The sequence below is a fragment of the Hesperophylax consimilis genome, chromosome 10, assembly GCF_061612785.1.
Source record: "Hesperophylax consimilis isolate HC1 chromosome 10, BYU_Hcon_1.0, whole genome shotgun sequence".
Taxonomy (NCBI): domain Eukaryota; kingdom Metazoa; phylum Arthropoda; class Insecta; order Trichoptera; family Limnephilidae; genus Hesperophylax; species Hesperophylax consimilis.
In genome coordinates this window covers 23,197,077-23,213,136 of record NC_142845.1, presented here as the reverse complement: position 1 = coordinate 23,213,136, position 16,060 = coordinate 23,197,077, and the positions used below count along the sequence as shown (strand labels likewise).

Sequence of the window (16,060 nt, the reverse complement as noted above, 5' to 3'; positions counted from 1 at the left end):
TACTTGAAGGAGCGTGTTTGACTTTTTATTTTCTTGATTTTCCGGAGATAAAATATTTCTGTCGGAAATTTACCGCCGGAAGAAAAAATCAGATTGATTGTATTGATAAATTGAAAAAAAAATCATTGTCGAAAAAGTAAGCAACGAATATATTAAGAATTTTATTAAATAAAAATTTCAAACGAGTTTTCCTTCCGGAAAATAACTAAACTCAAAAGAACAGTCACGGCATACGGCTGCCAGTGTTCATTTATTTGATGTTTAGCTTTCTTCCAGCTCCATATTTCTCAAAGCAGGTAGCTTCTGTAGCACTTATAATATTGTGTTTTATAGAAAACACAAAAGAATAATATTCTCGTATTGTAATGCGTAATTTCGTGCCTCACCTTTAGTAATCACCATTAAAGCCAACTTCCATTCTCTCCCGGTTCTACCTAATATTCTTTTGATTGAGTCGGTTACGGTTTAGCTTCTGAGCCCGCCCAGCCAAAGGTTAATGATTCCAGGATAAAATGGTAGTTTGCAATTCTCGTTAAGTTTTACGGATTCCTAATGATGAAAAAATTGACATTCCATATAATTTAAAAGCCATTTTGGTACCGAGATTGTGTGCTACTTTTTATGTTTCCTGTACGTTTTTAGGAAATGTAGTCATGCTTCTCCAACGAGTTGATGATTCTAATAAACATATTTTTCTCTGAGAACATATTTTTTTCTTTCTACGAGCCACGTCAAGAGCCAGAATAATATAAGAGTATATATGAAACGATGTACTCGTATGAATGTTAAAAATTAATATTAACTACAAAACAATGAAAGTGAATAATATAGTCTGTTATTTCTAGTTAAATATGTGAAAATGTAATTTTTTTTATCTAGAATAAAAAAAATAAAATAAATAAAAATGAGGCAAGAAGTGTGTGTCAAGACACAGTTTTATTTTTTATTTTTTTTATCAATATAAAGTTTTTTCAATATCTGTCTCATTAGGATATACCTGTTTGTTGGCGGTCCGTCATCTCTGTCAACCCCTGCGGGGAAACTGCGTGATGGTTAGTAAGTTCGTAAGGCCCAAGTGTGCAAACTAAAGATTAATCAATTGGTTCAGTAAAATCATCTAGTTTCAGCCTTCGTGAACGTGCCTATTTCGGGCGGATAAATTACAAAATGATAAGAGATAATTGATGAGGAAACGTGGTAATAAGTTATTATTATAAAGTCATTATGTCGAGTGCAAGAGACTAAATTAACTGCAAAGACAGAGATTGATGTTGGTAAGGAAGCAAAATGTGGATGTTATGCATGGGGTCTGATGTTAAGTTTATTCGACTCAATGTTTCTAGAAGTTATTTTGAAATATGTCTAAATTTAAAATGTGAAATATGATGGCCTTCAACTTTTCAAAAATGTTACCGTTAACAATACTGCTTTTAAGAATTGTTTATAAAAATACATATTCCACACTAAATAATATAATGTAAAAAAAGAATGTATCAACTATGATTTAAGATTTTCACGGCGAAAAGTATTTTTGTTATTTGTTTTTGCCCAACGTCTCGGACAACGTTACAGTGTCCATCATCAGGGCAGAACAAATAACAAATTGTATCAACTAATTTATTCTTATTTTATAAATAATTCTCGCAAAGTTTTATTTTACATATTGAAATATAAAATTCAACCTCTTCACAGTACAACATAATTTATTTTTTTATTTATTTTTTATTATTTTAATATAGATCATAGTTACATTAATTCATACATATTTTGCAAAATATAATATTTAGGTACATAATTGGTCATGTATACCTCATCAGAAAAGAGGAGCTCTTGTGCCTGATAAGGGAGCCACGATTCTTACTTAGATTCAATTTTATAATATTTTGTTATGTGTAAAATATTAATTTTTTTATATATTTTTTTAATATAAGTTTTTTTGGAAAAAAAGTTTGATTTTATTTATTTGTTCTTGTTGGTTGGTAATACAGCGCAATTCGGAAGGGAGATTATTGTAGTTTTTTATGGCTTGGTAAATATAATGGTTTTGCATTAGAGTTGTTTTAAAGATTGGCGTAATAAATTGATTTCCATTTCTCATCAGTTTGTAAAATTCTTGATATTCTGTGTTATTTTTTTCTTTACACATTTTTATAATTGAAGTTTGCTTAAATATATCATCAATATTTGGTACTGGAAACAATTTGAAAAGCAGTTTTGTTGGGTAAGTAGAGTTTTTTTTAAGTATTACCTTTATAATAATTTTTTGCGAGACTTTTACTGAGTTTAGGTTGTTTTTATAAGATCCTCCCCAACCTATGATTCCGTAAATAAGCAGGGAGTGGACAAGAGCATAATATACATTTTTCAGTATTTTCACATTTAAAATATTTCTTAACCTAACAAATATATATATACATATCCTTATTCTCTTTACTAATTCCGTAATATGGCTTTTCCATTTCAAATTTTCATCGATGATCACACCAAGATATTTAATGAAGAAGAGTTGATTACAGTACAAATAGGATTAAGTAGTTTACAGTTGACATTGTCACAATTTTCATCATGGATTATGATATTTACTTGTGTTTAGGTATTTTTTGTAGTGAAAATAATACATATGTTGTTTTTTTGGCATTAAGTGTGAGTAGGTTATTATCAAACCATGATTTTAAGATATTAATACATTCATTTGCAAGTTTGTTAACTAGTTCCCATGTTTGACCTTTTATTAATAAAACAGTATCATCAGCATAAGAGATTAATTCACCTTTGATTTTCTGTTGGAAAATGTCATTTACATACATTATAAATAGTAATGGTCCGAGGACCGTGCCTTGAGGAATGCCAAATGTACTTTTTAGTGGTGTACTAAAGGTTTGGTTTAATTTTACAATTTGAGGTCTCTCTGTTAAGTAGCTTTCTATCAATTTAAGAGCTAAGTGGGTACTTTTTCCCTCTGTGAAACCGAATTGATTTTCATTTATAATCGAGTTTTTTTTAAGAATGCAGTTAGTCTTTTTTTAGCAATTTTTTCAAAAATTTTCGATATATTAGATAAGAGTGAAATGGGTCTATAATTAGAAATGTCCTCCGGGCTACCGGACTTAAATATTGGAGAGATTATGGTTTTCTTATACGTGCTCGGGAAAACTCCTGTCTTAAAGCTATTGTTTATAATATGAGAGATTGGTGTAGAAATATAATTTTTAATGATTTTTAGTGTTTTTACAGCGAGACCGTCAAATTCCGGAGCAGAACCATCTCGCATTTTTGATATAATTTGTACAATTTCAGACGGATTGGTTGGTTCGAAGAGTTCAAGTTTAGTTTCTATATTCGGAATATTTTCAATATACATCTTATTTATTTTTTTCACGGTAATTTTTTCTGCTAGACTCTTCCCGATATTTGCAAAGAAATCGTTAAAAGCGTTTGCTCCTTTTTTAGGTTCTTCAATACAGTTAATTATGTTATTGTTTTGTATTACACTCTTAATAGTATTACTTTTGGTTTTTTGTTTATTTTCCATGATTTCATTGATTATATTCCAAACTAAATATACATTTACCATTACAGTTTTGTTCTTCCGAAATATTGAAAATGATATTTTGTATTTAAAATAACGCCCCGCATTAAGTCAATCAACTAAGCAACTCATTATTAAACTACAAAAATTTTAGGATATCTAGAAAATAAATATGCCTAGACGTGTAAAATATTTTTAACATTGTATTCAAATTACTAAAACACAAAAACGGTTATAAGAAATACTATTTCGGTTTTATGATAAATATCTAAAATCATCTTACAATATTAGACTATAAATATTAGCGACTTTCAAGCGAAAAGTTGAAACAGAAAAAGATTCAGTCTCACCTAAAAATTAAACCTAGGACTTTAAACTTTCCGTGGCTTGATTACAGTGATTATAAAAAATAAATATTCGTCCTAGACTTTTAGAAAAGTCAATAGATGTTGCACATTAACATATTTATCCTAACGATACTAAGATACTAACTAGATATCATTTAGTTCGGGAAAATCTTACAATCGTACATAAAGATAGCGGCTATTAAATCTTGCAATCGTACATAAAGATAGCAGCTATTAAAAATATGTATTTGTTAATATGTTTTAAAAATGAAGATAATGTTGGTAGTTCTCAGTTGAAAGTAAGTTATATTTAAATATGACTGAATTATATAAAAGGCTTTGTCCTGGGTTCAAATCCTAGATTGAGACCGAATCTTTTTCGGATTTTGTTCTGCATCAATTTTTCGTTTGGTTGCTAATATTGACTTCAATGATTAAATATTACAATTTTTTGTTACAAAAATAAAAAAATACACATATTTATTTTGCGAAATATCTCCATATATATATATATATATATATATATAGAGATGTTTATATACATGAAAGCCTGTTCCATATTCGAACCCTGTGCAATAATTGATATAAAGAAGTTTTTAAAAACTCACGCATATTTAGTTTGATTACGTGTTTTATTTTGTTCTGCATTCAAAGAGTAGTCGTTAGAACCGCTTTTGAACTATTCACATATTTGAAATCAAACAAAAATCCTCGCATAATGTCAAACAATCAGACAACTAGCGAAAAAGTACAAATATATGCGGCATCTTTCGGAATATCACGATAAGTTTTTTATTACGGCGTCTGCGACTCAGATTCCATCATATTCCATACGTAATACAAAGTGAGATAAGTTCTTTTGTTGGCCGCACAAGGCACAAGAGATAAACTTCAGTTGTGGCAGTCGCAAGCTTCGCAACTTACACGACAGCGTGAAGCTTGAACAGTACTGAACAGTGAACAGGGGTACAGTAATATACAGTGGTATGTCGGTACGGTGCTGTAGTCTGTAGCTGTGACAGTACAGTACCCAGCAGTTGGCACGAGCGGAGTAATCTGCGGTGAATGTTTCATTATTTCCTAGGAGTTGTGTTACGGATTTATGTCGATGTAAACATTCAAATTTCAGGGATTGCGGGATGCTGTCGGCGAACGAATAATGGATTCTTAGTAAGGACATACATTTTGTATTACCGAATATCTATTTTCGATGTTGAACGGTATTATTGACAGTAAGGAGTATGAAGATACATAAGTATTGATATTATAATTCTAGAAATTTCAAGTATAACAATATTTATTTATTTATTCGATATGTTATATGAAATAAGAGGGTTACTTCTGAAGTGGACGTAGGGAAAGAAATAGACATTTTTTCTTTAAAATTATAATATTATCTTTTAAAGTTTGAGTTATTTTACCTGCATGAAAATGATATGAAAAGATATACCAGTGTAGGTATAGATATCCATATGTGTATGTATATGCATACAATCATATATAATTACTACTTACCTTAAGTTATTATGTTAGAAATGATACCTAATAATGTCGTACTTATAATACGTATCAAGTCAAATTCAACAGAATTCGATAGTGGTGAAATGATACTCAATACTCAGTTCTGTAAGAATTTCATAAATAAATTTGTAAACAAAACGGAATAAAACATATTTTTAAAATAAAAGCCTGGAAATCGTCTGACGCATTGAAGCAAATGATTAGATTCCTTTGAAAAACAAATTAAAACTTTTTCAAATCGAACAAAATAAACAATAATTCATGTATTGTAAATCTCGTGCCGATGTTTTTCCTTTTATCTTATTTGTGGATAGTGCGCAAAAAATCTATCCTATTGATGTAACGCTATACAAATACAGGAATCTATAAAGTGAAGACAAGACAAGAATAAAAAATAGGTACTTGAATTGAAATATAACTAGGTTTTGCACTAGAAAAATGATTTTTTTTTATAATATAATCTCCAGCATGGTTTTTAATTTTATTTTTATTTTGTTTTTGAAATGTAATAGTTTGTGTAATGTGACAGATTGATATTGCACCAACAGTCCAGTCCTTCTAAATTAAAAACTTCAATAAATAATTGTTTTGATTGACAACACTCTCATATAGACTCTCTCGTAACACAGAATACAAACCTAGGATATTATTTACAAAACTACGACAAATATTGTCAAAAGTTACTCAAAATTATAATAATTTGATGACTTACTTGAGTACTCTCTGGCTCCTGTCATACTTGACAATCTGATCCTTGATGTGAATTTTATGACTGTTGGTTTGGCGTACCGCCAGCAGGGCGTGCTTTCCGGCCGGGATCTGAAAAAACACGGGACATTTGAGCTTTTTACATCATTAGTACAACCGGCAACCGACAAGGCTCGGCGGCGCGCTGGGAATTATGGTTACTTTTTCGAGATCAGCGGACAAGTAATGAAAAAAAATTCTGGTTTAAATATGATTTTTTCACAGTTAAATGCGAATGAAATCGGAGGTTTTTAATAATTAATGTGTTATTCTTAAGTGGTAGATATCCTTTTGCCATTTTTTCATGCCAAAGGGTTGTTAGTGCATATCTAGGTATGGTCTTGGTTCACTATGCAGGTAATGATTAGTAAATTGTTTACGCATACAAATAATATAAAAGATATAACCTTAAGTCCAAGAATAGAATTCAAAATCTTGCTCTATATAGGGGAGATGCATTACGTAATGAAAAATGACGAAAAGTTATTTATATTGTGAAAAGTAATGTGGTTCACCGAACTGTTTGGTTTGATTTGGTTTGAAGCGACCAGTTTCTCGTGTGACAAATGTCAACCGTGTACATATGTTGGGCGCGCATTTGGCGTGATTCCCGATTATGCACCACAATGATGCTAGTTCCATGGAGTATCTTACCTTTTAATACCGGTAGAACAAAGACAGTATACCTACTTGTCGCCTGTGCTTTGAAAAATTTCAATCCGCTTATTCAGATAGGGGAATCTAACAAACGAACCGCATATTTCTGCACGGAGTCTATAGTACATTTTAGTACTTATAATCAATAAAAAATCTCTATAAAAATATATAAAAATTGCTGGAAAAATATATTCATATCACAACTAAAAGACAATTACAAAAAATTAAAAATAGTCGCATTTAATTTCATCAAAACTTGACGAAAAATGTGAGGGTTTAGATAAAAAGCAATAATAATGCAAAAAATATGGTAATATGAAGAAATCGTGAATTGATTTTTATGTTGGGAATAATTTTACTATGAAATTCTGGGTTTTCAGCGAAGGTAATTTCAAAAATAGTCATTTATTATTATTTTATATTCAAAATGCATGTTTTACGAAAAGCAATGAAAAAATGCAATTACATCTTTTTCGGTCTCTAGTTATAACGTTTATGTTATTTTTTTTTAATATTTAAAAAAATCATCACTTTGTGGATTGATATTTTAATAAAATAAAACAATAATAACTTCCTACTTAAACTACGATTTTATTTAATTTATTATGACGGACCAGTTTTGCTCAAGGAACAAAATTAAAATGTATAATTTCAGTATAATTCTGTACCCTGATGCGGTTTGTATAAATCAAAACCAGTCTGTCATAATAAATTATATTCAACGTTACTATTGTTTTAACTTATCATAAGCCAGAGCCAGTATATTTGCATATAACTAATGATTACATTTCTGAGTTGATGTAAAGTTGGGACAATGACATGAATAATCAGATCAGATTCTTAAAAAAAGTAATTTTTATAGTCTTACATCGAATCTCAATAGTGCTTGCAATCTAAAACTTTACAAATAAAATCTATGCTCGTAAATAAACTGATATGTGTTTTTAAAATGTTTGTTTTTGGCTACCAATTTTCAACAAAAAGTCGTCTATAATACGTCTGAATAAATTCACGGCCTACAATAAAGCCACTTACTTGAAATTTAATACAGCCAAAAATATACGCAAAAAAACTTTTATTTTTATATCTACGCTTTGGGAGTAAGTAAGTACTTAGACAAAATATTAAACAAGCAAATTACAGAAATAATTTTAACTGTAAATAATTCGAATAATCAGTTTGGCTTCGGAAGCCAACAAGTTGAACGTACGTAGTTCTAACTCAATTGAAAATAAGTAGTCGGAAAAACCATTTTTTCCATTCATTTTCAGAAATATCGTTATTGTTCTTGTGACGTTCCCGTTTTCAACAGGAAACCAGTACAAGTGGTCAGAAAAAGCAAGTTATCTCATAGGGATTCCAATCGAAGATCTTAATTATCCTTTTTTAATAGACTCACTAAACTTAATTGACTTACTCATCAAGGCGCATAGTCAGCTATATAGTATGTCTTTCTAAAATAGTGAATGGCAGATTGGAAGCCCTAGTTTTAAGGAGTCTTATTACCTTGCGTGACACGACTTACTGCTCTGTATAATGTTCCAAAGTCTGCTAATAGTTATTATTGAAAATTCGCCAATTCAAAGGCTACACCAACTTGGTAATAAGCTTAGTTCAATCGACTATACAATTTCAAAAGCTACACAGACTTAATAATAATAATAAAAACATAGCATTTTAGTATCGTGTTAGTGGTCATTTTCTTAATTATTCCTACAGTGGGCATTACCCAATACAGATCTTACAATATAACACTAAATATACAGTTTATATACAAGACTTATAAATATAAAGAATTGTTAATATGTTTACTTCAATTATTAAAATTCAATATATTAGAATATTTGTAACAGATCTATATTTGCTTTTAATGTGCACATTTCATTTTTATATTAATTTTTTGTCTTCTGTAAAACCCTCAATCCGGCCTAAATAAGGTTTATTAATTACAAACGTGCTTTACAACAAAGTGATCATGTTTATTTGTTTTAAATTATGCTAACCAACTTACTTTACCAAAATTATTATATTACTATAATACACTTATCTAACTTCATTGTAAAACTTTTTATTTATCTTTATATGTTTCATACCTCATGTTCACCTTTTAACGCTATATTAATTATGTATGTTCTGTAAAGCACTAAATCTGGCGTAATAAAGGAAAACGATTTTTTTTAATGTTAATTTTTAAAAATATTAACATAACACAATTACTACACATTGCTCTGTACTTTCAAAGGAACTTAAGATGTAATCTTATTATTGTACGCAATTATTAATCTAATTGTAAAACATAAATCTATATGATAACTTGTATTGTACCTGCTTATATCGTTCATACTTAGTTAATTTTATTATGCTTATTGTACTTCTGAACAACCTATCTATAACAATAGATACATGTAAAAGCCTTCAAGGCGTTAGTAAATTAATACAATTATCAGGAGATTTCAATAACAATTCTGGTCTCTTTGTCAAGAAACTAGCTTCTCGGTAAATAACTATTTTCAAAAAAACTGTGCTGTTTAAATTATAGGTACAATTATATTTATTAATTTTAAGCCACTGCCGTAAATACCAATTCTTCTCTTAATAAGGGATGATGAAATTTAATTGTTGTGAAAAACAGAGAATCAAATTAAATTAAAAAAATTACAATCTAACATTACATTAAATATCAGTTGAGACGCAGCCTTTTGTTAAAGAAATATTTATTATAATTCTGAAGTCACTGAAGCTTAACTGAAAACTATCAACCTCAGAATAAGAGTGGTTTATGAATGTAGTCATTCTCCCTAAAGTCACGATCATTGGTAGGTTGGTCTTTACTCTCGCAAAAATAAAAAAAAATTGCTTGTGCTGCCTAGCTCTGATGAAGTTATCGGGGACATAAAGCGTAATACTTTTCAGAATATCAGGAGTGCAAAAGTGTTCATAGTTTAGCTTATGTGATACCAACACAATTGCAAATATTTTTCTAACGTCTAGACGACCTAGCTAGCATTCTAGTGAGAAAAATCGAGGGATACCTATAGCAGAGGGTAGTTTACCCAAACTCTCGCATGTAAAGGAATGACTTAAACTTTTTTTGCACCTTTTCTACATAATTTAAGTAGAGGTTCATTTTATTATTACGTTCTTCAGTAGTATATTTTCTTCAACTTGTTTACCAGACTAACGAGTCTGTTACTACCAGCTATTGGAAGTTAGCAGTCAGAAAAATCAAAGTTGTTTCCAGAGGTGGTCAATAGTCCAGCGGGTTGGACGCTTGACTATCAGTAGGAAAGGTCAAATTTTATGTTCACAGCGGGTAACCGAATTACTATCTTTTCAACTCGTATAAATCTTATTTTTACACATGCCATAGAATGTTTATAAATACATTTTAATTTTAATATCGACGATTATGTTAAAGGGTACCTTAAAAAGATAGTACAATAAATTAAACGTTTAAAAATTATATGGCCTATTATTAATCCTCTGACCGCCTCTGACCCAAATTTCTACTATATAAAAAGATGGAGGTGCTGAAGTAGACATTTTCATAATTAATACAGATTAAGAAAAAAATTCCTGCTGTTGCTCAAAAATATTTAACAATAACTTTTGAGTTATTTATATAATTATAATGAAAATAAAACACTTATTTTGTTTAAAACCAACCGATTTTATTTATTATTTCGCGTAGCACAAGCATCTTCAGGGTACAAAAGTAAACAAATCCAAAAAGACAATATGCGTTTTTATATATACTCATAAAGTGAGACAAAACATAATGTAAGATAGCATGAACATAAAAACTAACATGGGAACAGAGAGCAAGAAACAAGACAAATATGGCGCGTACATAGAGTCATGTGAAGATGCTTATGCTAACCGAAACCGGTCGGTCATAGAAAATTAAATAAATAAAATTTCGTGGTTAGAGACAAAGTAATTGTTTTATTTTCATTTTTATGTAAAACCACAAAATGACTGCTTGACTGTATAAAAAGATGGAGGTGCTGATGAAAACATTTTCATAGATAATAAAAATTAAGAAAACAATACCCCCTGTTACTCAAAAACGTGTAACAATAATTGTTGAGCTAATTATGTATCACTTGTGTCTCTTGTATCCATTATTGTTGAACTAATTATGTATCAAATCAAATCAAATCAAATCAAAAATTATTTATTGTAAAATAAAAATTACAAAAGGTGTAGCTTATGGGTAGACCCACAGACATAGGAATTAATATGTCTATGGGTAGACCCCATTTCTTCCAGCTAACTACATTTATTTAATTACAATGTTTATATAATATTATTTGTTTTATTATAATAATTACAATGTTCATATAGATAAAATAACAATATACCAATGAAAAAATAAAAAAAATACAAATATATATACCAATAAAAATAGGCGTTTCATTTACGTGAGGTATTCACTCAACGTGTAGTGACATTTATTAACAAGGAAAGTGTTTAGTAACGATTTGAATTTGTGTGTATCTTGTATTTGTTTAATGTTATTTGGAAGGTTGTTATATACTTTAATGGCCATGTAGTATGGTCCTTTTTGGAATATTGTTTTGTTTGCTTTTGGTATCAATAAGTTTTCTGTGAGCCTTGTAGCGTATTTATGTTTTGAGTTTTTTAGTGGGAACTTGTCTGTAGATGATCGCACTAACATGCATAACTCCATTATATATATGTCTGTGACTGTCAGAATTTTCAGATTTTTGAACATAGGTCTACATGAATCTAAACGATCAGAGTTTGTAATTTTTCTTATGCATCTCTTTTGTATGATGAAAACATCTTTAGCGTTTGCAACATGAGAGAGAACGCCTGTAAGAACAATAAGATAAAATTTTTATTGTTCTTACATATGTTCTCCCTCACGTGGGAACAATAACTGTATTGTTCCTACGCGAGGGAGAACGTCTGTAAGAACAATAAGATACAATTTTTTTTTGTGTGAGATTAAAGATTATGCAGTATCCTATAGTTGTCACTTTTTTCATCTTGGGTATCAGAAGAAACTAGCAAGTTTATAACTTGGCCAACCCCATTTTATAAGAGGACGTCGGGTTTGGAAACTACCCTCTTGAATTTTGAATGACTCCAGGTGAGAACAAAGGAAAGCCAGAATTTACAGTATATTCCGCACACATCGGGAAATCTTGATCGAAAAAGAGGGGACAAAAAGAATTGCAAACAAACAAAAAGGAGGTGTGTAGTAACAACTTTCGATTTGATAACACTTCCAGATCGAGTTTCCCTGTTTGAATGAAACGAGGAATAAGTTTTGAGAGGGGGTGCAAAGTGGGAGAGAAGGTGACAATTCGTATTTCCCGTTTTCTTTATTTAAGACTTCTACATCATTCGTTCCTTTGTTTTGTAAATAATCTGAATAATAAATAAAGCCGAAGCATTCTAATATATCCAAATATGATATATTTATTTGTTAGTAACTCTCTAAACTTAGTTTCGCTCGAATTATCTTATTCAAATTTTATTTTTTGGATTGTGTAATTATGATGATTGAGAATACGGCAAAATAGTCCCAACTGCCCTAACCGCTAGTGAGATTATGACGTCCCCAATAATTGAGAATTGTATGTTGTGAGGCCGAATGTAGTGGGGGAAAAGTTGAAGATGCAAAACTACGTCGCTATACACATATGATCACTAAACATGGTTTAAGTCATTTCAGCAACGTTCCAATTCTGAATTTTGGTCTTTCAGCAAGGCGATACTAAAAACATCTACCGTTCTGTCAGACTACAAGTCAGATATATCCGTTTTGTCCAATGAGGCGTTTTTTTCATAAAATTTATTGTAAAAAAATAATTAACAAAATCGTGTAATTAGTAGTGCACGTGATTTTTACATTTTCGCTTTTCATAAATATTTATATATATTTAGAGCAAAACAATGTCTGCGTAAACACCACTTTTATTTGAAAATCACAAAAAAATTAAAGAAATGAAGAAATTAAAATTCTTTTAATTTCTTATATCGCTTAGCAACGCTAGTTTAGGCATATACTTTGCATTTGCTCTCTGATTATTTTTTGTAATATCAGATAGAAAAGAATTAGCTTTGATCCCAAAAAATATAAATATTTAAAGAAGAGTATATCAGATAACGCATTAAATAAACTGCCAGTAAGCCATAGGATATTTAGGTAAATAAATAGGATTTAAAAATAAAAATTTTTTGAGGACCCCAGTAACCAAGGTAAACAACAATATTTGACATTCATTTGAAAAAAATAAAAATATATTTTAATGGTATATTTTTATGTTGATAACGTTTTTCTGGAATATAATATATCATAGATTCGTAATGTTGAAAGGTAGTTGAATTGGAAATTATAGATTTGTTATGTCGAAAGGTAGTTTGATTAGAATATTTAATTTAGTCACATTGAAAATTATTTATTGATTTGGTTACTGGAATGTAGTAGTAAAGATACAATTATCTCCAAGTTGTTTTGCAAAATGACAATGTCATTTGCAACCAACGTAGATGAACAGGGGATTATTATGTCATCTGTACAGATGAACATGGATAGTCTAAGACCCCAAAAAACAAAAGCAGGTATTCCTAGACAGCGTATGAAATGGACGAACGATGTCAATATGTTCATTGTTCGTTCATATTTTTATGTAACCAAAGTAGAAACAGATATGTTGTTATACAGGAAAAAATTACATTTACTTTTCTCACAAAATTATCCGATTGCCCAAGTAAGCGAACAAAGATTAGCAGACCAAAAGCGAGCTATTTTCAAAAATAATTTAATTTCTGTAGTCACATTAGAACAGATTAAAAGAGAAGTAGCAGATAGATTGCAAAGAGGAAATAATTTAGAACAAATTAACACAAGTAATGTCATATCAGATGCATTGAATGTAGATAGTTTGGATAATATTCTAGTCGAAATGTCCAATGATATTACAGTAGATTCAAATAACTTAGACGTTATTTATAATCTTAGGGAAATCAACATTGCAAATTTAAACTTTGTTGATGAAAATATAGTAGAATTAGCTAACTTACTTCATAATAATATAAACAGATATATAGATGTAGAGCCAACAGTTAGACCAAAATTACCGAAATTGCATACGTCAAAGAAATTATCTAAATTAATTTTTGAATTAAATAACATAATTTTACCAAAAATCATATTTGACGAAATTAGTTTTTTAGATCTTCATACAATAGTATACGCTAGTGCGATTACTGTTTGTAATAAGTTAGGAATTAAATTATCATCCTCTGACGATAGATCATATAGTTATAGTAAACCAGAATGGCAGATCAGATTAGAAAATGATGTAGTATTTTTAAGAAGTAACATAGCTAGAGTAATAGAATATAAAAATGGAAATAGAAGTAGGAAAATTTTGAAACATGTAGATGAAATTGGTAGAAAATTTGGTTATAACATTGATAGTCATAATAATGAAAATATAATCAATGATTTATTGGATTTATTAAAACAAAAATTAGGGGTAAAAGCTAGTAGATTAAAAAGATATAATTATACGTATAATAAAAAAAATAATAATAGATTATTCCAGAAAAATGAAAAAATATTTTATTCCAAACTTGACGATAAACAAAATATTATTTCGAATAATAATATTCCATTGCCATCTGAATCAGATATGCGCGATTTTTGGACTAAAATTTGGAGTAAAGATATAAAACATAACGAGTCAACTCCCTGGATAGAAAATGAAGAACTCAATTTTTCAGGCATTGAACAAATGAGTTTTTCTAATATATCGGTTGAATTGTTAACCAAAATTATTAAAAATACTCATAATTGGAAAGCCACGGGTTGCGATTGGATACATAATTTTTGGTACAAACGTCTGACTACTTTACATCCTCTTTTGGCAAAAAATCTTTCAAAATTTGTCAGTCAACCACAAAATTTTCCAAATTTTCTAACTAAGGGCATTACTTATATGTTACCCAAAAGCGAAAATATTAATAATCCCTCTCAGTACAGACCCATTACATGTTTACCGACAATATACAAAATTTTGACCTCTTGTTTAACAGATTTAATATATACTCATTTAGATGAAAAAAATATTTTATCTGAACAACAAAAAGGTTGTCGCAGAAAACATATGGGATGTAAAGAACAATTAGTTATTGATTCTGTAATTCTAAAACAGATTCAAACTCGAAAACGTAATTTACATACTTGCTATATAGACTACCAAAAGGCTTTCGATAGTGTCCCGCACTCGTGGCTGATCAAAGTATTAAATATATATAAAATTAACCCCATTATTATTAGCTTTTTGGAAAATATTATGTCCTTTTGGAATACGAATTTACTTATCAATTTAAAAGGTAAGAAAATAGTAATACCGGGCATTTCAATTAAAAGAGGAATTTTTCAAGGAGACTCATTGAGTCCTCTTTGGTTTTGTTTAGCATTGAATCCTCTATCTAAAATGTTAATTAAAAGCAAGTTTGGAATAAAAGTTAAGGGTAATACAAGGGAGAGTAGTACAATTTCGCATTTATTATATATGGATGACATAAAATTATTTTCGAATTCTGAACAAAATTTAGAGAAAATGATCGAGGTAGTTAAAAACTTTTCAGATGATATCAAAATGACTTTTGGTTTAGATAAATGTAGAACGATCCATATAGAGAAAGGCAAAATTGTAGATGGGGACGAGAGTATATTTAGAAATTTCAAAATTACTAGTATGAAAAGGGATGAGGTTTATAAGTATTTAGGATACCCACAATCAAATAGATTAGACCATAGTAGTATTAAAAATGATATTAGGATTAAATTTCACAATAGGATCAGGAAAATTTTAAAATGCAATCTATCTGCTAAAAATTTAGTAAAAGCAATAAATACTTGGGCAATACCTCTATTAACGTACTCATTTGGCATAATTAAATGGTCTGATACAGATTTAGATAACTTAGAAAGATTAATTAGAACTACGCTAACAAAGTTTAATTGCCATCATCCAAATTCAGCTATAGAACGAGTTAATTTACCTAGAAATTTAGGAGGTAGAGGTATAGTCAAAATAACTTCTTTGAAACATAATCAGGTAGAAATGCTAAGAACTTTTTTCCATAGGAAAGCTCATAGCTCAGAAATGCACAAAATAATTTGCAAGGCAGATAGAAATATTACACCTTTAAATTTATACGATGAGAATGCCAACATTTTTATAAATCCCAACCAGGAATTATTAGATTC

General features: G+C 29.5%; 1 protein-coding gene across 1 annotated transcript in view; it reads right to left on the bottom strand.

Annotated features, from left to right (window-relative positions):
* Window positions 1–16,060, bottom strand: part of LOC149420470 (uncharacterized) — a 744,323-nt gene that overhangs the window by 143,802 nt on the left and 584,461 nt on the right. The window contains exon 6 of the mRNA XM_089636727.1: window positions 6,110–6,216. Coding sequence (XP_089492853.1) covers window positions 6,110–6,216 — 107 coding nt within the window. The remainder of the gene's footprint in view (window positions 1–6,109; window positions 6,217–16,060) is intronic.